General features: G+C 39.5%; 1 protein-coding gene across 1 annotated transcript in view; it reads right to left on the bottom strand.

Moving 5' to 3' along the window:
• INSC (INSC spindle orientation adaptor protein) overlaps positions 1-18,978 on the bottom strand; it is a 130,468-nt gene extending 111,490 nt beyond the window's left edge. The window contains exon 1 of the mRNA XM_050954554.1: positions 18,902-18,978. Within this exon, the coding sequence (XP_050810511.1) occupies positions 18,902-18,978 (77 nt within the window). The remainder of the gene's footprint in view (positions 1-18,901) is intronic.
• Between the last annotated feature and the right edge of the window lie 7,678 nt (positions 18,979-26,656).

Raw genomic sequence — 26,656 nt, forward strand, 5'->3', positions numbered from 1 at the left:
TTGGAGGATATGGGAATCTTCTATTTTTTATATACTCATTTGTCAAAGCTCAGGGCAGCCATTCTGGAAACACATGATTTACATTTTTGTAAGTCCCCACACAGATTTTGCTGTTTGCACAGATTGCAATTAACCTGTGTTATTACAGTATGAATGAACCTATACAGAAGTATTGTACAATGTATGGGGGTCTTGTCTTTAAATACAACTGTGTTACATCAAAATAGAAGAGAAAAATATTGACGTGATATTTCTTACTTTTGTTAATTTAAAATAAATTGTCAAAACTACCACCTAAAGGCCTCGAATACTGTTCTGGGTCTGTACACAGAAATCAGTGGGCATTCACTTGTAGATTAAAAGCAATATCTTACACAGACTGCAGAAGCTCACAAAAATAATGAAGACTGTGAGACGGATGGTTATAATTATAAATCTTGTCTAGCATTACATGGGATAGTTTTATGACTCCAGCATATGACCCCATGAAGACATGGGGCCGGATTCATCCCTGCACTGTCACCAGCACAGGGACAGAGGGGAGGGAATTTGTGCCTTCTCTGCTGAGGAGCTGTTGGGGGCCAGCTCAGACCTCAAAATAAGCTGAAGTAGCCCGAACAGCTGCCTTAACATGCACCTCTATAGCTGCAGCCCCTATGGGACATTTCAGGGGCACCAAATCCCCAGATATGCTGCCTCCAGCCACGCCTACCTTGGAATGCCCACAGAGGTGGCACTCCACTGGCATAAAGGCACTGAGCAATGGCGATATTCTCCATATTCCTTACACGTGTGTTGCTTTTTAGTTAGTGTGATGGGGCAAAGTGCAGTGATGAATTAGGCCCATGAAGGCCCAGCTTTTCCAGCCTGGGCTTCCATTTTAAATGGAAGCCCAAAACACACTTATCCTAGAACTCCACAATCGGAAAAAGCCCATTTACATACCTAAATGTCTATTTAAATGCTCAAATGTCATAGCTGAAGATCCTGCTTAAGTGCTTGTGTTTGAAAATTGAGACCACAGCTTAAAATAAATGCTACTAACACAATTTTAAGATGAATATATGCTTTGACCAAAGCAATAACAAAAAAAAAAAGTGACTTTCACATTGCCACCGTAGGTCATAGTAGGGTCATGTCGCAGTCCACTTGAAAGACCTCAGGCAGCCTCTCTTTTCACATGTGACAAGATAAGCAACAAAATATATCTCATGAAAAATTAATGAGACCAGCCTCCTATCTAATAAACCCCAGAAGGCTGCACAGTCTGACTGACTCTCTCAACGGAGAGCGAACTGGTTGGGGACTGATTCATGCACTTATCTTGACAGTGACAGATTGTAAAGATTTGTTTCCAGTTCATTTCTAGCATCTTAGACTAGAGTGACATGATGTTAGACCCTTTCCCCTCCAAAGCCCTGAGTACATTCTGGTTTAATCACTGCCTGGTTAGCTGTCAGAGCGTAACACACACACACCCAGTGCTCAAGTTTTCAGTGTCACTGGCAGAGTTCTGATGAGGGGAGAAATTGGGACTTTTTAAAATGAGGATAGGAAATCACCTTTAGCATTTTTTTTAAATAAATCCCTAAAACTAAAAAAAAAACAATAAAAAAAAGTCTAAGGAAGCATTTTGATTCCCATTTCAGCATCCTTAGTTCAGAGTGAAATGCCCCATGCCCTGATCATAAAATTGTTGATCATGACCAGAGACTGGAAGTTGCATATTCTTTATAACTACAGATCTAAACACTTCAGCCAAAATTTTCAAAATTGGTGCCTAAGTTGGACACCTAAACAAAGGTGTTGAAATAACCACAACTTTTATGGACTATACTGGGAGCTATGAATGCTCAGCACCTCTCAATATCAGGTTACTTATTTAAATGCCTCAATAATAAAAAGATTGAGGCATCAGATTTTATGCACTCAAATTTGAAAAATGTTGGGTTTTGAGCTGAGCAAACAATGAAAATAAGTTTGTGAATATTTCAGTTTACAATAATAATCACAAAAAATTCACTGAAAAAAATTATTCATGTTTTATTTTCCATCATTTGTTCAACTCTAGGTATTAAAGGTCCACAAGTTCTCTGAAGCACCTCACTCAGGCAGCTGGACCAGAGGTCAGGCCCAGTGCTTCAGGAGATCCTCATAGCTGGAATCACTGAAATTAGGAAGCACTTGAGAACAAATTATTTATTTTTCTTCATGGGTTTTTTGGGTCAGACCTCCCCCCCACCCCATCAGAATTTGACCCAGGACACAATAAGCTAAAACACTATGCATCAGAATATATTATATCTCAAGATCAACCCAGGTCAAGATAAGTCTATAAATATTTGAAGAGCAGAGCCATTAAGGAGGGTGAAGATTTAATCAGAGACAGTTCAGAGTAGTGAAATGAAATGAAGGGAAAAGATAAGCTGAATATCAGGAAGAAGTTCCGGACAGTAAAATCAATTAACATGTGGAATAGTGTCCAAAAGGAAGTGATGGAAGCTCTGGTAGGATATTTAAAACTAGACTGGACAAAGTGTACTAAGGGAAATGTTGAGCTGATACACTAGAAGGCATTTCCTATATCTAGAAGTTGAAATAACAATTTTGCACTCAGCAAAGAAGAGGCTTGTTACATGTATGAACTTATTTTCCAACTATGAAGTCACAAAAGTGCCATACTTTCAAAAGAAAGTAATTTCCTGACTCTCAGAACCTGCTCTGGTCACACGGCTAACAAATACCCTAGAGAGGGCAACATCCTTACTCGGTTTCTTAAGAGAACAGCTTATTTTTCCCCCGGTATGAGGGAATATCAAGCTGGTACAGACCTGGCACTGAGAGACCTATCAGGACATAGCTAGAGCACACTGTACTCCAATGTCTCCCCTGCCAGGGCCCCTCACTGGCAGGCCCAGGGATTGGACACCCTAAGAGTGGCTTAAAGCCACATCTGCCCTCCCACCAGCAGCATCAAGAAGAGCTCTGATACAACCGGCAAGCTGTCCCAAAACATTGAAACTTTAAAGTTTAGTATTCAATCCAAGTGTTCAAAGATTTGTTTCTAACTGTATAAAAGCTATTTACAAATAAAAGTTACCCTTCACAATTGTGGGGGAAAAGTGCACCTTGCCTTCTGATTATGTTTCTTTTATTTATTTGACTACCTGCATACACTGGATGCATTTGTCTTTACCAACCCACCAGTGAGTATCAAAGTAATTTTTTTGCATTTTCAATACCATTTACTTCTTAAATCATGTGTTTCAAAGTGAAGTGGAGCTTTATTTTTAAACTAATCTGATACAGGATACAACAAATGCAGAATCAAACATTTGTGCCCTACATGTGCCCAGCTGAGGTTCTCATTGACAATGAAGTTGAGAATTTTTTTGCCTTACGAAAAGGAGGCTTACAACAATCTAACTAGCCACTGAATCCCACGTTGTTTTACAGTGATGTTTTCCAACCCTCTTCCACAGAAGCTTTTCCATGTGTTAAATTTTGTTCCTATCTATTAAGCATTTGTTTTGCTCCTGATCTGACTCCCATTCTAGTTAATAGAGAAACACCCATTGACAGCAATGGTCCATATACAATTTTTCCTTTGTGCCCATCACACACACACAAATATTTACGAAAGAAAAGAAAGAGCAAACTAATAGCTAAAGCACAGTGAAAGTCAATACAACAGCACAAACATTTGTTTAAAACCAGGCCTCTATAATCTCTCTCTCTCACACACACACACACACACACACACGCAGAGTCTTATTCAAGTCTACATACATATTCTTCATCACAGCATACCCTAAATATTGCAAGTAACAAATACAGTGAAATGATACTGGTAGCTAGCACATTTCTGTTAATATTAAACTCCTGTGTGTTACCTGGTCCATCACTCCAATTCCCTAAGGGGTAATGTGAGCTGGGAAAGCCAATAGCTAACAGACACCAGGGAATTTAATGAGACTAGAAATGGGGTCAAACCAACACATTTCTTAAGCTACTAGCCTGTTTGTGAAAAAGAGAAAAAGCAAGAAATCCATTTACAAGGTTGTGGCATTGTTCTCTCATCTCTTTCTTAACTTGCTCATTACAGGTAACTCAACAACTGATTATAAAGGTCCTCCTCACCATCCCCAGCCAGCAAATGAGCCAAATTAAGGGAGATCAGGCAATTATGTCAGGAAGCCATTCCCTAAGGAGAAAAATGTGAATTAAAGGCGACAAATATTCTGTTTAATACAATACAGTACAAGTATTAGTAATAAATAAATAGGTGAGATGACAAGTAAGACAAATCATATTAAAAATATCTCCAAAAAGATCTTAAGAATCAGAGTGGAATAATGTGTCTTAAAAATTACAAGGTGGAGAGCTATTCAAGCAGTCTATCACTTATAGGGAATGATGAAGAAAAGTTTAGTGAACTAGCTCGTTAGGTGGCAACACAGAAGAAAGAGGTACATAATAAAATCTGGCCCACAGATACTCAGATTCTGAGATATGCACATCACTCATTTTTCACATTTATCAAAAGCTCCCACTCACTGGATTGACCGCTTACAACGTTTTGGGGCGTTGTATGGGCAATGACAGCATTTCAAAGTAACGCAGCACATGAGATAATGCACAACATTATTTACTTGTTCAAACAATTACATAAACATTCAATCTTATAGCAGCCTTCTGTGGTAGGTAAATAAGCATTTTTATTGCAATTCTACAGAAGGGGAAAGTAATGGAGGGGTGCTGAAGTAGCTTCCCTAAGCCACATAACGAGTCAGTTCCATACCCACAAAATAGGATCAGGAATAGTTCCTGACTTCCAATCCCATGATCCATTCACTAGAGCACATTGCCTCTCTGGAAGCAAATAGCAAGTTACCTTTTCTCTTGAAAAGATGATCCTCAGGCAAGTGAGCTGGCTCTTTTGGGCATTGGGATTCCTTCTTTAATTCAGTCTCTGTGTTGGTTTACTGATTCTGTCTAGGGAGCATGTGTCTTTAAAATGTCCTTTAGGAAGAAACTGCCTACCCCACTGTGTCCTCTCTGGCATTGTTTTTCCTCACATCTGGTTAGCTCAGTATATGCAGCCATCTCCAGGCCAGTGTCAACTGCTCAAACGAGGCAGTAAAAGTTCCGGACAGTAAAACCTTAAAAACCAGGGTGAAATCCCAGTAGGGTGACCAGATGTCCTGATTTTATAGGGACAGTCCTGATATCCGGGGCTTTGTTTTATATACACACACCTATTTACTCTCCCTCCCCATCTGATTTTTCACACTTGCTATCTGGTCACCCTAAATCCTGGAGCCATTGAAATCAATGGCAACACTCCAAGTGACTTGATCAGGAGTAAATCCTGGTGCTCGGTGATCATTCCAGACAGACAGTCAAGCATTATTTCAATTATATTAAGCATGTGATAAGAACAGTGTAACTAAGCTTGATAAAGGCAACAGATGAAATACGATTCTTTATATTTAAAGGAAGATAGAAGGAACTACAGCACACAGTTTCTTGCCAGTAAAATAGTTTGCATTTCTATTGCACTTGCATCTCAGAGCACACCACAGACAGTAAGCAAATCTCACAACAACCATATGAAATAGGTAACTATTATCCCTGTATTACATACGGGAAAAAACAAACAGAGCTTTTACGTGATTTGCCCAAGGTTAGATACAGTGGAAGAGAAAGGAGTAGAATCTAGGTCTGGGTGTCAAGAGTCCTGCGTTGTTCGCTAGAACCTGGATGATTTTAAAACCAATGTTGTTGAATTGTGTGTTAAGCTTGGCAAAGTTGATCACTGACTAAAGTTCTATAGGCACACAAATATTCAAAGTGAAACAATCTGATTTTGCATCATCAAATATTGATAACAGTTCACAACAAAAATGACCACAAGACAACCTCAAGCTTCGCAATAGAGATAGTCTGTGCCTTCTTGCTACTCTACCCCTTCTCCACCTCCAGCCCTTTGTCGCTTCTTGAAGAAGCAGCACATCCTCTCACTACACTTAATACATTAAGACCAATGGAGCATTCCCACAATCAGTACTCACTACACTATAGAAGAGCCACATTCATGGCCTGAAAGAGCCACGTATAGCTGTGGTGCTTTTGAGACTGAATATCACTGTGTTTATCACAGGATTCAGAATTTAATAGGAGTTTGGTGCAGTGAAGCTGTATAGGACAGCGAAATCACATGGTACCAGTATACCAAAATCAAGCACACACAATTGTCTCTCAATTTAATTCTGTGATATCCAACAGGATTTCTTCTTTCTATGCCTTCATATTCAATGTGAGCGATTTCCTTACATATATCAAGGATACGATGGCACTGGGAACAAACAAGAGGTAAAGAAACATTTAACTCCTGATGCTACACAGATGTAAGAAAAGTTTAAATACTTACAATAATAATTATGCAGGGAAGACAAACCAGATTTGAGTTAAAACCGAAGAATTTAAGAGGACAAATACAACTTCATAAAAAAAAATTGGAAAAAAAATTCGGTGACTAACTAAATGTATCCCAAAACTATTTCCATACGCCTTTGTGTTACCAAAGGCCTCACAGAATAGCTGTGATATGAAATCTATAGTGCTCTAACTACAACAGAAGCATTTGAAAGACTGAAAAAAAATCAAAAGCACCTGTGTCAGGTAGTGCGTCATCTACAATATTAGACACAAACAATAATGAGAAATCCCACACATGGCATAACCCCATACAGAGAGGTTAATGATCTTGTTGCAAAACTGTGCTCTGAAAATAGCACACAGACAAGGAAAACCAGTGTGAGTGGCTGATATCTAGATACCTGTTCAAGAGCCTTCCTGAAAGATGCTACTGAAAAGGAAATATGAGGGAAATGAGGGTGAAAACAACTGCAAATCACTACAGATAATGTAAGGATACTTCAGAAAGCTCATGAAGCTACTGAGGAAAATTTGAAGTTCTGTGCTGTAAAAGTTACAGTTTGAGCCAAAGCCAGAGGATGAACATGGCCAGAAGAGAGACTCAAGGAGACCCCTGTCATAAAAGTTTATTTAGACAAGACTAATGTGTTGCTACTTCAGTGCAGAAGATATGCAATACCACACAGGATGTTTACAGAAGGGATAAATACAGTGTCACAACAAACACCTATATGAAAAAGACAAAATGAACTTGCATTGAATAGAGACCTTCCAGTTAAAATACTGAATTATTAAACCCTGAGGACCATAGTTTGAAAGTCACAGTCTCAAAAGGATACTAGGTTCATGCTAGAATGGAGTTTATCAAGCAAATCAAGACTACTATTGCCTCATTGTTTGTAGGACAAAAAAAGAAAAAAAATTATTTAGAGTTCCACATTTCTGAAGGTATGTTTTGAAGACAACAAAATTAAATGATATGTCTCAAATTAATGTTAAACTGTTTTCTGCAACATGTCTATGAAATGTGCTATTGTCACTGACCACAGAATTTCAGGGTAAAATTCATCTCTGTTATCTGAAGTGAAAGTTAGTGTTTGGTTTAACTTTTTTTTTCCTTTAAGATCAATTTACCTCAAATAATCAAAAAAATTGATGAATGAAAACCTGATGAGAGGACCTGAATAAACACAAAAGAGAACCTTTCCACAAGAATGGAATTAATTGGTGAGTGAAAAGACAAAGTTGCTAAAGCTTCAGTTTTAGCCATTGTTGATTTCAACCTTCATCAAATTAAAAGCCAGGCATTCCTGTGATTTCTATTGTATGACACCATTTCTTAAGCTTTATCTCTCATATTACTTCTTAGAGCTTCCATAACATCTTATGTTACACAACTTGATTTAAAAGCTACAGGGGTATAAGTATAAAAGACAAGATTAGGAAAAATCCTACTGTCTGGCAAATTGATACAACCAAAACTGCAGTCAGTACTAGTGAAATGCAATTATTTACTGCCCATAGGCCAAGATGCTGACCTAAATTTAAAATGCTGAATGCAGTTACTGATTGGGACATTTGACCCATGGATGAAAATGAAAAATGGTCCCCTTATCCTGTCAGCCAATGGAGGATCTCTTGACATGGTCTCTACTTTGCTTAACTTTTCCTCTGGCTTCACAAAACATGCTCTACTACACACTGCAATTCCAAAAGGGTGCATATATGGGTAATTATGTAAAACTTTTTAAAAAGCAAAAGAAAAAAGAGCATAATCTGGATTTCATGTTTTTGTTGCAGGTGAGTTTTAAATCCTTGGAAAGGGAAAAAAAAATTATTCACTATAAATCAAGCTCCTTTCCTTTGGCTATAAAATTCTTAGTTGGAATTGTTATAAGATAAATCAACATGAAATGAAACAAGGATAAAAGGTCATTGAATGAGGTATCAGTAGTCACTCAAGCCATTCTATAATTGAACAGAATTCTTGTCACCAAAACATAGCTGTCATGTAACTAATATAGTATCCTCTTTTTCCTATGAAATACTATTTCCAGGATTTGTAACAAAATAGGCTTTTGCAAAAACATTTTCAATTCTCCAGCAAACATTTTATTCCTGAATGGTATTTAAAACCACAACCACAACAGAACAACAACAACACGGAGCTGTATAACAAAAATCTAACTACATCAAAAGAGAATGGGGATTATGCAGCATTTTAAAATAAAATACAATATTAAAAGTACTAAATATTAGGCTGCTTTCAACTCTAATCTATTTTACTTTATACACTGTGTATGTCTCAGATTTTTTTTTACGTATTCATACAAAATGATTTTTAAAAAATCATTAATACTTATTCCTGATTTATCCAAGGGAAGGCTGTATTGACAGTCAGGGATTCTGCTTTCTCATTAGCTGGACAACAACTGCACATGATATCTGCATTTTACAGGCTAGTTAGCAAACACACACAAGTACTTTTGAGATAGGGAGCCTAAGTTTCAGACATAGGTGAAAATGTTAGCTACTGAAAACACTTTATTACAATAATGGGTGCTATAGAAATTTCAAAAAGAATTAAGCACTTATAGTAGGTGGCTGAAAAGGTTTATAAGCACTTATATGTACATATGGGCCCTGATTCAGCAAAGCACTTAAGCATGTATTTGTATTTAAAACGTACGTAAGTGCTTTGCTGAATATTGATAGAATTCAGAACATATCAAACTGTTTGTTTCCTTATTTTCTGACTCCTTGGGACATTCTTGGGAGTTAGGGGCTGGAGAGAAGGACAAGGCTTCAGGGCTAGGATAAAGATAAAGGGGAGGGGCACAAGGAACAGAGCAATAGTATCTCAGTGCATATGACATACAGAGGTGGAGTAAATGAGAGAATTACAACCTCTAAAGGGAGTTGATGGTGAGGAAAAAGAAGGGAAAAGGACAAAGATGAGGACTATCTGAATGAAATACACACCATGAGCCTGATCCTGCAAACCCCTATTTTTGTGAATAGTCCCCCAAAAATTAACAGGACAATTTATGTCAGTTTGGATTACTCATTGATTAAAAGTTGTGGGACTGGCCCCTAAGAAAGTAGTTAGCTGAATGAATTAGGAATGTCTGGAAGAGATAAGATAAGATAAGATATGAAAAAAAGCTGTTGCCCAAAATTCATTGCAAAACTTCCAACAAGACTTAGTTCACTTTTAAAAGGCGGAGTTTGTTTTTATTGCCATTTCATGTGTCCCAACCTTAAATAGATACTGCAGAGGCACAGTCAAAACATGAAAAATATAAATCACTATTTTCAACCTGGATGAAATGAATAGGAACTAGAAATCTTGTGAGAACCTATTTTTCTGATTCTTCCCATGCAGTTTCTAATCCACAGTTAAGTACCTGATATTTTGGAAATTTGTCTCAGCTGACAGGAAACTCCAGCCTTTTTTAATTTGACCATCAATGCTTCTTGGATGACTAAGGTGTATCTGAAGTTCTCAGCCCTCATTTGAGGGCTGTGTTGAAATTAGCAAAGAAAATTCGCACTCAAAAGTTGTACAGTAGTTAAAGAGGTGTAAACAAAAACCCAAAGGGCTAGATCCTCATTGGTGATAAACTAATATATCTGCACTAAATAGAGTTATGTTCAACACCAGTTGAAGATCTGTTCCAAATAATTTTAAACAGTCTATAAAATTTGCTTCCCCTTCAATTAATCACTTTCCTGGCACTTTTGATTTCATAATCCAACCATCTCCTCTATAATCCAGGAAGCATCTTCCGGGATAGCCAAAACCTGAATTTTTAAATGTTAAGAATAAGCAGAGAAAGACTTACAAAAAACCCTCTTAGGCCTACAAACCAGGGCAAATTTTTGTTTTCAAGTGACTTTTAAATTAGTATTCTCAGTTGTTTATATAGAATCATATTAAAATACCAGAAAATTCTGGTTTAAAAACATGGCATGGTCTGAGATATCAATATGTGACAAAGTGCACACTTGGATTAAACAAGGTTTTTTGACTTAGTACCTCAGCTGACCCCTGTCCAATATAATGCTGTGAGCAAAGATGAGTGGTTGGAACAAATACATGTCTGAAGAAAATCTGTCTGCTGGGAATATGCAACCACTTAAAAATAATCACTGCTAGGTGTTTGAATAGGTAGATTCATTCAAACTTTTCAGTACTGCTTTCAGAATGAAGTGTTGCCTCCTGTTTTTAGGAACAGACACTATCAGGGTCTAAACCAATTTTAAAAACCTCACTATACTTTAACCAAAAAAGAAAAAGAAAGAGAGAGAGAGAGAGAATGAATCAAGTGCTGGCCTGGAGAGTGACTGCACAGCAGACAAACAACTGTTACAATGACTAACTCTCCAAATTATTTCCACCTGGGCAGCAGGTGTAGAAACTCAGGATGTCAAATTCTGCTCTCATCTATATCATATTAGTCTCCTAACAAGCAGAAAATGCTCCAATGCATGGCACATGCAGAATCACTAGTCTTCAGTAGAGGCTGTAGCAGCTGGCAAACACCTGAAGTATTTCTAATTTCATTAACAATAATTTCTTTTAAAAGCAAGCTTAATGCTTCGAAGGCTGGAAATATGGTGTTAGAAAGTGAAGGCCTACATTTATGCACAGAACACGAAAACAGCATAAGTAATAGCTATGAGGAAGAATGATCTTGTAATGACTGCACTGGACTAGTAGGCAGGGCACCTCAGTTCAAATCCTACTATGTCACAGATTTTCTGGGTGACCTTGGGCAAGTCACATAATCTAATTCTGTCTCAGGTCTCCATCAGTAAACAGGGAACATAGTACTAACCTACTTCACAAGGGTGTTCCTAAATTCTCTCTAAGCTGCATAGCCATGCGGCCATGCAGCTGCCTATTAAGCACCTCACAGGTGCTCAGGGCTGTGGAGAGAGATGCCTCTCCCCAAGCCCCAGACCTGCTGTGGTGCCCCTCCCTCAGCTCTGACCCAGCCCAGCCCGGACTTGCCGTGTCCGGAGGAGAAAGAGCTGGGGGGGTTCCCCACATCCCTCATCCCCAGCCCCACCCAGAGCCTGCACCCCAGCCAGAGCCCATACACACTCCAACCCTCTGCCCCAGCCCTGATCCCCTCATCTCCAGCCCCACCTAGTAGCCTGCACTCCCAGCCAGAGCTCTCACCTCCCCGCACCCCAACCCTCTGTCCCAGCCCTGAGCTACTCATCCCTGCCCCCACTCCCAGCCAAAGCCCACACCCTAGGCAGATCCCTCACCCCCTCCCCTGCATCCCATACTCTGAACCTCTCGGGCCCACCCTGCCACATGAATTCCACCAATATCACCTCCATATCTATGCACATCACAAAATTCATTCCACACATGGGAGGGGAAAATTAGAGGGAATACTACGTAAATCCGCTTATGTGTGAGATGCTTAGATACTAAGATGGCAAGGGCAAAAGACAGAACCATTCAGTTTCCCTACACCATGTGTTATGTTTGCTAAGGACAGTCAGGAATGCAGAGTCAAGCATACATTGTTGGAGGGCTCATTAGGTTTCTCATTTCTCAAATCCAATGATCTCAGGAGAGAGAGAAAAAAAAACTTTGTTCAAGTGTGCACAAGCTGCACTAAGTTCATTAAACTGAATTTGAACTATATAATTCTTAAGGCCTCTGGCTCAAACAGAATTAGCAAATTCTATTCTATATAGGTTCTCATACTGCCCCCGTCTCCATTGTATCTCAGATTTTTACCATTATTCCCATTTTGTACAAGACAAACACTTATTTACATCTTGCAAACACTGTATAAAAGAAATATAGAATGATTAAGCAAATTAGAATTATATAAAGGCTATATCTCAGAATCAATGTAAATACACTGGAGGTAAAAATATGGATTTATGGCTAAGGAGGTGTTATCCTCAAACATTGATACTTGCCATTGCACCTGTTAACATCTGATACCTGTTAACAGAAAGCGGAGATTTCCCTAGAAATTTATTTAATTAGCTAAAACATTTCATTTAATGAAGTAAGGAACCAAAGACATGCTAATGTGAGTTAACATTTTCCAAACATCATCTGCATGAAAGTAATTGTAAGTATCTTTTAAAATTCAGTAATCTTGTTTTTACCTAACATTACAATAATTTATAATTTTATTAACCATTTTGGCATTAGTAATAAGGTCTATCCCTACATTTGACTTGACCTGAAAAGTTTTGTTTAAAGTCAGTTCAGCATTAAACTGCATTTCCCAATTGTGCCACATTGCATCATGAAAAATTGTAGTTTTCGTCCCCATTCTTGCCTATGAGCTGGGTTACCTGGCCCATAGTTCACTGTAAGCTCCCCTCTGACCAAGCTGCATGATGCATCTTGGAAGTCACATGACTGAAGGTGTGTCGTGAGACATGGCCCATACAAGAAATGATCCAGCGTTTGTTTTCACATGCAAAATTATGGGTACAATTTTAGACACTGAGTGAGGTGGCTGAAAACTCCTGGGGCCAAGTTTTCCATTCATTCAGCACAATCCATGATAATGAAGGTCTTAAAATTTAATGGAATGTTCCTTCTGTTTTTCCAGCAAGCTCAGTTTTTTGTGATTGTCTTTATGTGACATACAGCCATGGATCTATTGTCATCACTATGAGTTTACATAGCTCCTTTCACTAGTAATTAATACAGATTCTTTATAAATTAAATTTATATAGCTCCATTCACCTACTGTATAAACATACAAGGGAACACCAATAGATAAACTCTAATGCAACCACGAAAAAACCCAGGTAAGTAAGTTAAGATAACTGGAATAAGTTAAAGCATTAACTCTAGATTTTAAAAAGAGCTGAGAGCCAAACTAAGCATGATCGCTCTTATGACAGAATAGTTAAGCAGCTCCCTTAGATAAATTATCAGAATACTGCTGATGCAGAGCACATTTTAGAGAGCAGCACAAGGCTATAAATATGCATGGAGTGACCTTATTTGTATTGTTCCTTCTTAGGGCTATGTTCATTAGTCTAACAAAGAAAGGAAGAACATCCAACAAAGGGAGGAAGGATTGCCTTTTGGTTAAAGAGAGGACTGGGAATCAGGAAACTTGCAATCTATTCCTGGTTCTGCCATGGACTTCCTCTGTGACTCTGGGCAAGTCACTTAACAGTAAACTTTTTGCATTTGTGGGACTACATCTAGGAAAAGGCAGCCTGATTTTCAGAAGTCATTAGAGTTAAATAACTAACTTTAGGTACCCAAATATAAAATGATTGTCCACTGGACCTTGGTTTTCTCCTCTGTAAAGCGGGGATACAATATTTATCTAAGTCACAGCGTTGAAGTTACATTTGTTCACATTAGTAAGATGCTGTGAGAGCTTCAAGTGCAAGACACTATGGACTGAAAATGGTTTTATAACATGGTGTCCAAAGCCAAGATTTAAACCAATTGCAAAATGAAGATAAGCCACCTGCTCCCATGGGTGTTGGATAGTTGTTTTTTTTCTGGCCTGAGTACTCACACACTAACTCCTGACCTTTGAATAAAACTTCTTTATTTATATAATAAAATATATTGCCCTTTATAATTCCAAAGCAAAGTACAAACATGACTAATTCATCTCTAGGGTCACATTTTTAGAACTAAAAGCATATTCAAACCTTGTATTAAACATTCCTGAACTGCTTAAGTTTCTGCAGTCAGGAAGGCAAAGTGCCTTCAACCCACTTTGAATTTCAGGGGAGCTAAGATGGGCGGCACAGAACTTACACTCCAGGAGGAGGGCAGAGGCCAGCATAGCTTCTGTCATAGTATAATTCCCAAATCTGGACATTAGTGTCCAGGATATGGGTACTAGCATAAAGTCCTCTAAGCTTAATTACCAGCTTAGATTCGGTAGCGCTGCCACCAATCAGGAATTTTTAGGGCCTGATAACCTCTGGTCCCCCCAAAACCTTCCCAGGGGACCCCAAGACCCAGATTCCTTGAGTCTCACAACAAAGGGAAATAAACCATTCCCTCCCACCTCTTTACCTCCTCCCAGATCTTTCCTGCTTGGGTACACTAGGGGATACCGTGAATCAATTCCTTGAAACACAACACAGAGAGATCAAGTTTCTCTCTCTCCCCCTCACCCAGAGGCAATACAGATTCAAGCTGCGTGAATCTAACACAAAGAGGAAATTTATCCTTCCCTTCTCCCCACCAATTCCCTGGTATATACAGACTCAATTTCTTTGAGCCTTAATTAGGAGAGAAAAATCAACAGGTCTTACAAGCAAAACTTTTAATAAAAAAGAAAGAAAAAAAGTAAAAGGTTTATCTCTGCACTTTAGATGGTAAACAGTTACAGGGTCTTTCAACTTATAAACAATAGAAAGAAACTTTCTCCAGCAGAAACACAATTTAAGCTACTTCCAGCAATACACATATGCAAATGGAAAAAAACAAATTAAAAGACTATGACCGCCTTTTCTTACTTACAGTTCTGAATAGATAAGAGACTGTAGCAGGGAGATTGGCAGAAACCTGGTTGCACCTCTAGCCCCATCCAGGACCCAGAGAGAACAAAGCCAAACCCAAAACCCACAAACAAAGGCTTCCCTCCATGAGATTTGAAAGTATCTTGTCTCCTGATTGGTCCTCTGGTCAGGTGTTTGCAGGTCACTGTTTGTTAACCCTTTATAGGTGAAAGAGACATTAACCCTTAGCTATCTGTTTATGACACTTCAATCACTTTGTACCCTCCAGATCCTGGCTCTTCAAGGGTCTGGAGAGGCCCCTAGAGTAATTTAGGCAGCCCCAGTCTAAGCCTTGCCTGGGGCTACCCTATGGGCCACAGTACTGCCCAGAATCTACATGGTGCTGTGGGCCACAGCCCCACTACCAAGACACCACCTACCAGGTTTAGGGATTGGGTCCTCCAGAAGCAGCCTTATGGCTGTCTTCCATGATTCCTACACCTGGAGAATCTTCCCCTGGTCAGATACAGGGCTTTTAGGGCCCTGATAGACCATTTTATCATAAAGCAGGAGTGAGGATCTCCAACCAGGGGAGATTACGCCCTATGAAATTAAATTGGTTAAATTGAATACAAGCAGATTAGCCTCTGTGAGGAGAGCCGAGGCCAAACATAAGTGAGTCTATCCTAGCAGATGAGGTTCCAATGCACAAAATAGGTTTCTTGGGTTTGTTTTTAAATCTAGACAATTTCTCATTATGCATTTTATAACATGAAAGTATGTTTAGGTACTCTGTATTTACCATGCTAACAACCACCACTGAGTCTGACATTAAACTAAAGAACTGTGTTATGTCCTCTTTAAATCTCTCGAGCTCATGGTAACAGTTTACCATCCATAAGGAGCTTTGCAAAAAGCCACAAATATGATGGAAAAAGTGTGGCTGCAGCATGAGGTTTAAACAAAAGCTGATTAGCCTTTTGTATTTTACTTCATTACCATGTGGGCAGGGGGGAAATCAATATCTTCCAATACCTCTCTACTTGGAAGAATTCCCTAGAAACATGGAGAGAATTCAAATGCAGTAAAATTTCTGAGAGAAATATTGATGGAAAATAGTTCCCATCAATCGGGAGTTTTCAAAAGCTAAGCTGAGACATTACAGCAGTCTATCAAGCATATTGAAGGAATATACATCAAAACAAGCTGTATTGAACTGGCCGTGACTATCACTCTGAAAATGGCATCTGTATGAAACATTTTTCTCTATTCCCTTAAAAGGATAGTGTTTCATATTAAACCTAATGATTGTTCTGGAAACCATTTAAACAATGCTAACTGAAAGAGGGATCATTAAAATTTACTTCTGAATGTTTTCACTTATAAAACTCATATTGGTCACTATGTGTTCTTAACTTAGAGAGATGGAAGATAGGTTTCTATAACAGTGGTTTTGTTTCTCTTTTAGGTTTTTTTGGGAGATAAACTATACACAAAAGTACTGTATATATCAAACCAGATGTCAATTAGAGAAGATAGGTCTGACAGTACACTAGAAAACCACTAGCGAGGTGACTTAATACACCAGGGACTTCCCAAACCAAACTGTGATTTCCCACAAAATCATAGGGGAGCGAAAAAACAGAGTAAACAGTTTAAACAGGACAGGAACACAGTTTAAGGGCCTGTCCTGAATTCTTGCACATTCAGCATAATTAGTGACTTTAACAGCAGTTGAGGATGCACAAAGATTGGATGTGGTATTCTCTTAAGGATAGAGAATATCAGTACTAAATTGACCATTGTGGAAACAAAATACATTTTAAAAAGCAGTCTTACAGACTCCTAGTGGGGTGTATAAATTTATATTTATATTTAATGCCTCACATAATACAATACAGTGCCACATTTTCTGCTGATTAACACAATTCTCTCTCACATACACATGAATGCCAAGCCGGAATCCTGAGACAGGCATGCAAACCAGGCTATAGGCTAGTTATAATGGCCTATTTCTTATTAGTTAACTAAGTGTTATTCTGAAACCTGACAGTCCTCATTTAAATACTATTCTGTCTATTAATCCTTTTACAAGTCCACATCAATTGTTTCACAACTCTGTTTAAATCCCACCCATTAAAGCCATTATATTGTGGTTTTCAAATTGGGAAGACTGTTTTGCACCATCCTTGGACCTTATTGTGCACTCAACCCACACACATGAGTAAGCAGTATGAGCTGTTTGCCCTCCTCCCTCCACCCCCACCCACCCAGTATTTTTCCCTCCCCAATACCAACACCTTTCTTTCACGTTTGCCTTTCATTTTATGTATGTCTTTTGTGTTACTTTAGCATCCTTTGAAACACTTGCCACTCTTTTGTCTTGTTATGATTATGACAGACTGCAATCCATTCTCCCTCCTCCATCGTACTCTCCTTCTCCTTTTTCTTACCAGAACAAACCTTATTAGCAACGTTTAAAGAAACCCCAAAACCAACAAAAACCCACACAAGAGATCAGACATTTCTGAAAGAGTTTAACTGTTTCGGGATTCTTAAACCACCTCTACATTTGATTCAGCTACCATTAGCGGAGGACAGAGCACTCACTGAGTGAGTGTGGGTTATGCAAGAAATATCTGAACAAAATCATAATTTCATTTTCACAGAGGTTAGGAATGATCAATTACTTCTATAGTTGGGTTTTCAGCAGTCTAAATAGGGTACCTTTCATTATGGTGACTTTCATCACTGTGAGCCACTAATCAGACTGTGATACTATAAAGTAATTGAAACGGCTATATTACTGCTACAAATATAGTCCGACATTTTTAAAAAAACGTAGTTCATGCTCTCTTAATAAGCAACCAAATTGTATGCTCAAAACACCAAACTGCACACACAGAATAGGAGATTTGCTAATAGCTTTGCATGAATGCAACCCAGACTTACACATACATACTCCGCTCTTTGTATGTATGCTTTTTTAAACCTGGAGCCACAAAACCAAATTAACATCCAAGTTCTGATGTTTTGATCCACAGAGAAACTCATTGAGCCAAACCAGAGCAACTGGACTTCAGATATAATACTCAGTGTTTATCTTAGCTCACAAATGTACGACATCTGCAGCCTTTTATTTTATTTGAAGTAAATTTTGTAATGTGGTATTACATCACTGTGGGTTCAGCTCTGGTGGCTACAGTTTCAAGCTTAAAGTGAAAGTCACTTTTGCTACTTGCTTCAGGTTTAGAGTTTCTAGGAACACATAAAAACCAAGGATAGTGACCACACATACATTTCATCAGAGAGCAAGGGTGAAAAAATTGGGATGAGGGGGGTGGGGTATTAGGCATCTATATAAGACAAAGCCCCAAATATCAGGACTGTCCCTATAAAATCAGGGCATCCGGTCACCCTAAGCATTAGGGTCTGTGAGTCTCATGGATTCGTCATCAGTAGAGGGATGGTTCCTGCAGGAATTTCCCCACAGAAAGTTCAATTTTCCTAATCTGGGCACCCTCTTTTTATAATGGCATATGACTATACATCATTAGCATTTATGCAACAAATATACCCTAACTGCAGGGTGCACTATTAGAAAAACGTGACTGGTAGGTATCTTGTAAACAAAAATTTACTCTGTTAATTTTTTACAATATCATCCATTGGTACTTCTTTTTCCCTGTAATCTTGTGGCATAGGGCCATTTTTTGGTATTTACTTACATCAAGCATTTCTTAATCCTGTGGCCTAATATGACTAAGCTAAAAATTTTACAGGTCTCAGCCGGCAGGCCTTGCATTTCAACCCTAATTACTTACATACTTAATACATAATTATCCCTTCTAACTACTGATCAATTTTATATTCCATAATCCTACAATTTAACTCTATTTAGCGTAGAATAGAGATATTATATTTTTAAATGTTAATTATAATATCACACAATAAAGCACTGGCTACACATTACATCAGCTCTTACCGCTGAACTGGCAGTGGAAGGGAATCTAAGTATTCATCACCTTGACAAGCCATGCTTCTCAGTCTGTACTTCTTCATGAGCCAGAAAATCTAAAATAAAATGAATAAATCAAAACAGCAGAAAGTCAGACTGATATGGTACAATTAAGTGTCAAACCACTCTTTTTGCATACAGTAATAATATTCAATTATATAGCAAAATAATCCATTGAGAACAACTCAAAGGGCCGGATTCTCCTCTACACTAAGAATGCTTCGCATTGCTCTGGCAGAGAGTCAGACCAGAAAGTACATAAAATTGTAGAACACATAGGATTACTGTGCTCATGAGATTCTTGTATTATTGCACAGCACAAAGAGTTACTTGTAAGGAACATTATACTAGTATGGGGGCTGTGAAGTGACACAGGGTCATTACCCAGCCACCCCCCTTCTCCCTCACAGAAATTACATCCCAGGATCTCACAGAGACAGCAGACTCCAATTACAATGCATCAGGCTATTGTGTGAAGGATCAGCTCAGGCAGTATGTTAACACTGTTTTAGCAGCATTTGTATGTATTAAAGAAGTGGGCAGGATAGGCCCCTGACGTCTAATGATAAGTGTTAACATAAGAACAGCCATATCAGATGAGAACAATGGTCCATCTAGCCCAGTATCCCATCTTCTAACAGCAACCAATGCCAGCTACTTCCACAACAGCCTTGCCTACCTGAGTGCTCCTTTAGCACATTAAATCATCCAGTGGCCCCACAAATTGATTGGCTAGATTCCTACTTCTGATGTACTTAAACAATTTGTTGCTGTTAATTTGTCTTTTGGTAGTTGCTGCTCATATTCTCTTTTGGCCTGCTGAATTGTACTTTTACACTTCATTTGCCAGAGTTAATGCTTCTTTCTATTTTCCTCAGTAGAATGTGTCTTCCAATTTTTAAAGAATGTCTGTTGCCTCTAACTGCCTTCTTTACTCTGTTGTTCAGCCACGGTGGTATGTTTTTGGTCTGCTTTTTTAATTGGAATATACGTTGAAGTTTGAGCCTCTATTATGGTGTTTTTGAAAACTTTTCATGCAGTTTGCAGGCATTTCACTCATGAGAGTTCCTTTTAATTTCCATTTAATTAGCGTCCTCATTTTTTATAGTTGTCTTTTTGAAGTTAAATGCTATTGCGATTAGCTTCTTTAATATTCCTTCCCTCCCTGCCACATTCACCACTTTGATGATATCCTGTGTTCCACTTGTGGTTTGAGGACTAGCTGCTTCAAGAAGCAGTCATTTATGTGGTTTAGAATTTTTAATCTCTGCATCACGTCCTAAGGTGACATGTACCCAGTCGATATGGAGATAGTTGAAATTCATCATTATTGAGTTCTATTTTTATAATCTCTCTAGTCTCCCTCAGCATTTCATAATCACCATCTTGGTCAAGTGATCAGTAGTGTAGCCGTACTGCTATACTCTGATTATTCAAGCATGGGCTTTCTACCCATAGAATCTCTCCGGTATAGTTTGAGTCGTTTAAGATTTTTACTATATTCAGTGTAATGCTTTCACATATAGTGTCACTCCCCCACCAGCATGAACTACTCTATTATATTTTGTACCCTGGTATTACCATGTCGCATTGATCATCATCATTCCATCAAGTTTCTGTGATGCCTATTAGATCAATATCATTATTTAATATAAGTTACTCAAGTTCACCCATCTTACTATTTAGACTTCTTGCATTTGTATGCAAGCACTTATAAAATTTGTCAATATTTAATTGTCTGCCTTCATATGATGACTGGGACTCTTCATTTGACTGTTTCTCTTCAGCCCCTACCTGTACTTTATAAACTTCTATCCTCTCCTCTTTATTAGGATATAGAGAATCCCCATGAGTAGGCCCTCCCCTAAGGGATATCTCTATCCAAACTACATGCTCTTCAGCACCTGTCAGCTTTCCCCCAGCCCTTAGTTTAAAAACTCCTCTCTGAGCTTTTTGATTCTACATGCCATCAGTCTGCTTCCATTTTGTCTAAGTGGAGCCCACCCATCCTGTATAGCCTCCTCTTTTCTCAAAAGGTTTCCCAGTTCCTAATAAACCTAAATCCCTCCTCCAAATATCATCATATCAGGCACACATTGAGACTCTGTGGCTCTGCCTATCTTGAATGTGGAACTAGAAGCACTTCAGAGAATGTACCATGAGAGTTCTGGACTTTAATTTCTTACCTGGCAGCCTAAATTTGGACTCTAGGCCCTCTCCCCTACCTTTCCCTATTTCATGGGTACCTAGGTGTACCATGATCACAAGCTTCTCCCCAGCTACGTTCTCTCTAAAGTTTGTGCCTAAGCGGCCACACAAGAGGAAATGTAGGGCCACGCACCTAATTAGTGGAGCCACACAGGCATGGCTCCACTAATTAGGTGTCCTCTGGACCCTGGAGAGGACATGGAAGGTGAGGTGATGGTGGAGGAAATAGGGGGTGGAGGGGGACTAAGTTTGGGGCATCCCTCCCAGCCCCAGCTGGGCTGTGTGTGGCAGTCAAGGAGAGATGTGATTCTCTCCCAGCAGCCATCTCTCTGTAACCCTAGCTGGGCTGTGGGGGCTGAGAGAGACAAGGAGTTCCAGGGTGCTGCTGCAGGGAGAGAGAGCTGGGGGAAGTCCTCTCTCCCTGCCATAGTTCTAGGGCAGCCTGTACCCAAACCCCTCATCCTCAACCCTACCCCAGAGCCTACACCCTCAGCCAGAGCTCTCAACCCCAATCTTCTTCCCTAGCCCAGAGCCCCCTCACACACCACAAACCCCTCATCCTGGCCCACCCCAGAGCCTGCACCCGGAGCCAGAGCCCTCACCCTAACCCTCTGCCCCAGCCCTGAGCCCTCTCCCACATTCCAAACCCCCTGGCCCCACCACCACCACCACATGAATTTTGTTACATGTACCAATATGGAGGTGATGCATGAGGGAAAAATTAGAAGGAACACTGCCACCAGCACTGCATACTAGTCTATCTAGATGCCTCGACAGATCCACAACCTTCGCACCAGGCAGGCAATTTACCCTGTGGTTCTCTTGGTTATGACAAATCCAACTATTTCTAAATAATCAAATCCCCCATTACTATTACCTGTCTCTTCCTGGGTTCCCTCTCCAGGAGGGTATCCTTCATACAGAGGATACCATGACATCATCTGAAAGGAGGATCCCAACTATAAGATCGTTTCCCTCCATTACAGTCTGATGGTCTCCTTCCCCAAGGCTTTCATCTGCCTCAACAGCGCAGAGGCTGTCAGATGTGGGTGAACCACTGTATCGCGTCCTGGAAAGTCTCCTCTATGTACTTCTCAGTGCCCCTTAGTTCCTCCAGTTCAGCCACTCTGGCCTCAAGAGCCCATACTTGGTTTCTCAGGACCATGAGCCACTTGCACCAAATGGAAGCATGTTACCTGCCCACAAGGCAGGTAATCATGTATTCAGTGCAATAAACTGGATAGCCTCCACTCTGCTGCTGGACTTCTACCTGCATTGTTTTTCCTCTTGTAGCTTTTTTTTAATGTTTGTTTTGGTGAGGAGCATTTGTTGGTGTAAGTTTAGCGAATGTTTGGTGTGTCTGGCTTTGCTGTCAAGGAGTTGAGCACCCTTGCTCAACTCCTTCGCAACACTCCCATTTTGCCTCTCCTGGCCACTAGCTCCCCTAGCCACTTAAGAGATAGCTTTTGAAATCCCTGTTCTCCCTGAGTAACCTCTCCTCCCCAGTTAAGGTCTCCTGAAGGGATGGGGGGCCAAAGTCTCATTAAGAAGGTGTCAGCCTTGCTTAGCAGGCCACTAGGCTCAGCACATGCTCTCTCCGCACTCCTCTCGAACAGGCCACATTATCAACTTGTATTTTTGTTATATTTCTTTCCATACACAGTGGTTTAGCAATTTGTAATGTTTTTCATCGTTTGGGGTGGGAGAGGCATGGGGGAAACTGGCAGCTTAAAAAAAAATTATACTAGAGACAATTCCACATTGGTCTACAGCTCCTTGTGCCAAAAAAAGGGAAAGCAAAAGGAACCATTTGCTTTTTGCAAAAAGGGGGAGACACAGTCCCCCCCCCAGTCTCTGACTAGGTGGGACTACCAACAGTCAAAGGAGGTCTGCCCCACTCAGGAATCAAGAGGGACCTATAACCCTGAGTAACCATTCAACCCACGGCTAGAGGGAACCCACTCCCCATTAAACTCATGAGGCCTAAGATGAACTGCTGCTGTTTGGGGAACCACAGAGGGTCTTCTATTTGAGGTGACAGGGAGTGAAGAATGGTGGATTGGAGTGAGGGAGAAACAATGTGAAATGGATGCATTTTCTGAGATGTGTCAGGGAAGGATACTGAATTGGTGGCTTTTGGTCAGGTAGAAAACATTTTACCCAAGGCATGTCATATGTATTCACAAACTAAACACAGAACATTTGAAAGATCCCCTAGGGGAATTTTGGCAGCACATCAGCTGGTTATTGTCTATGCTCTGTAAATGGAGTTCAGCTGGCATTTACGAAACTTGTCACTCCAAATTGCTCTTAATTGACATTAAGTGTGGGCCTCAGCCTCTTTCCTGACAAACTGATCTCATTCCTAATGCATTTCCTTGCTTTATGCTGGATTTGTATGTCAAAATCCACAAATATTGTCTTGAGTAAATAAAAGTTATAGCCAAAGTAATTCACCTACTTCATCCAATAATACACAATACCACAGATTGTTTGGGAAACTTAACACACATGCTTTCCTGGAAATAATGAGTTTACTTTTAAAAGATGTATCTAGCAAAGGAATATACTGCAAATAGAATAGCATAAAACAATTAGTGGTTTAAGTGTTATTGAATACTCTGATTTTAAAGAATTGCCAGTCTGAAGAAGTTCCATCTTAAAACAAGATTGCTTAAAGCTTAATAAACTGCCCCTACATTGCTCATACATATTAAAACATAAATCTCTTCTGAGATATGTCTTGACTTGGGACACAGGATTAATGAGTCTTTTTGACATTAGGGGCTCTGCCATACAACCATGAAAAGTACAGAAAAAAAATCAAATCATATCTTTATTTAGCAATACAAAAAGAGTTCAGTAATTTTTGCCTCTTCAACCAAAACAAATTTAAGGGCAGCTAATATAAATAACTAAATTTAGTTTTACTGGAAATACTTCACTCATATTGGTTCTGAGCAAATTTTTAATCAAGGAAATAAAATATTGCTCAAAATCTTGATCTTCAAGGTCAAGTTTCCTCTCTATAAAACTAAATACTCAAAATATTTGTAAAGAACTGAGAGACCACTTTTCTAACAGACTGTGTCTGAACTCACATTATGGATATCAGAAATAGAATTCGCATTTTTCGGCTCCCAACACAAAGGCAAAGGCCTCTGTCTGGCAAGCTAATGCAGCTGCTCCATTAGCTCAGCCAATGGAGGGAACCTGTACACACATGAATGGCTCTGATCTAGTCCATTAGCAGTAATCAGCTATATACATACATAGTTATATACATATGTATACATACATAGATAGAGACTTGGTCAATGCAGTCTAGTTTTCTTTAGATATTAAAAACCTATAAACATTTGAGCTATCCAATCGACAATACACATTTAGATCATGCCCTTGGGAGTCTTTAATGAAAAGCTATTTCTGGATCATACTGCACCCTAAAGAATCCCCAAGCACTTCACAGATTTAAAGAGATCCTTGTTTGTATATTAGGTTATATATCACTAGAATGTAGCCCCTATCCCCAGACCAAAAATGTCTTAAAGCTCAAGTTAATATTGGCCAGGTTTGGAAAGGAAAGTATGCTGCATGGTCCCATGAGCTGCTTCAGGATGTGCATTTCCCCTGTATTCCAAGCAAGCCTCATTGTTCTCCTGGGATAGTGAAGTGCCAGACTACCCCTTATACTGGGCTGTGATTAAATGCTTAATTCAAGCCTTAATAAAAATGTATACATGGGTCATAATTTGATGTGACAAGCTACAGTTCTTTGGCAGGCAGGAAATTCTACAATCTATGAGTAATGAACTGAACACACGAGTGGTACTCATACTTCCATACAAATGGAGTGTTAAGAATCCTGTGGGCAAGCTGTATATTCTGCCACCTGCAATGTAGTCTGTCCCTTCACAATGTGAAAGGCTGTTAGCTGTGCTTTATGTCATGTCATGTCAGCCCTCAGGCTGGTCAGAAATTATCCATCAAAACTGGTTTTTCAAAGGAAAATTGGGTTTTCCACTCAACACATTTTTGCTGAAAGCATCTGCTCGCCCAGGAAAATGTCATCTTTTCAACAAAAAAATGAGGACTTAAGAATTGGAAAGTTTCTGGCTTATGGCTAAAAATCTAAATGGCTTGGTTTTGGCCAAAGCCCAAAATGTTTCCATTCAGAAATGTCACCACAGTGCCTCCTGAGAGGAGTAGGTTGAGTGTCTCATGCATTCTCATGCATTGGGGGGAGGGATAGCTCATGGGTTTGAGCATTGGCCTGCTAAACCCAGAGTTGTTAATTCAATCCTTAAGCAGGCCATTTAGAGATCTGGGGCAAAAATCTGTCAGGGGATTGGTCCTGCTTTGGACTAGATGATCTCCTGAGGTCCCTTTTAACCCTGATATTCTATGATTCATTCTCCTCTACTGCTCAGGCTCCCTGACTGGATTACATCTCTCATGAAGAAACATGGTCTCACCTTTTGCTAGCTCACTATAGTGCTTCATAGGAGTCCGTTGGCTGTGGTGCATCATGGAAGATAAGTCCAGCTGGGAAGCCTGACCTACAGAAGAGAATGGGAGCTTGAGGCACCCAAACTACACCTCCCATGTGATACCACAGTACCATTTCCCAATCCAAATCTTTGGGGATTTGATTTCATTAAAAAGTTAACAAAAATATTTTGAATTTTTCTCACTTGGGCAGGATGCAGGGAGGAGGAACCTTTCTGCCAGCTGTAATCAGCATTCCTAAAGGCAACATCTCCTAAAATGGATGGCATTGCAAATGTCCCCAGAAATATCACCTAAAGCCACGCCATAACCAGAGACCTTTCAGCATTTCAAACATTTAATCTTATACATTAAACACTCTAATCAAGACCGAAAATCTAACTCCCCCTCCCCCTCTTAAATCTTGTTTGAACTAAAAAACTCTAGGCACAAAAGGGAACAGATGCAGTGGTGCTAGCAAAACATGTATGTATGTATTATCTCCCATGTCAAGAACACATGCTGTGAGGCAATTTCTCTGAAAGGCTGAAACACATTCTCAGGGCAACTTGAGCTGTCTCTGCTGTGCTTGCATTGTTGATGTCTTTGCTTTTTCTGTAGATACACAATTGAGAAATTGTTTCCTCTCAGAGCTGACAATCCAGCACTTTTCACTAATACTAAATTCAACTTAAAAATGTCACACACACACACACACACACACGCACACTCCTACTTGCTTCCTGGGGAGATTTTTCATAACACTCACAATTGCTGGTCTGCAAGCAGTGCCTGAAGTCCCGTTTCAATTTTTTTTTTCCTCCCCAAAGTCCATTTGAAAGGTGTTCTTGTGATTTTTTTGATCTATTCATAATTACCACCAAAAAAGAAAAAAATATATACCACACACATCCCACCTGTATGAAAATCTTTGTGATATTAACAGATGTGCTGCCACTTCTTATAAGTTAAGTAGTTACTGAAAGTTAACATTTCATTAAGGCAAAATTAGAATGCTACTAGAAA

The sequence above is a fragment of the Gopherus flavomarginatus genome, chromosome 5, assembly GCF_025201925.1.
Source record: "Gopherus flavomarginatus isolate rGopFla2 chromosome 5, rGopFla2.mat.asm, whole genome shotgun sequence".
NCBI classification, from domain to species: domain Eukaryota; kingdom Metazoa; phylum Chordata; order Testudines; family Testudinidae; genus Gopherus; species Gopherus flavomarginatus.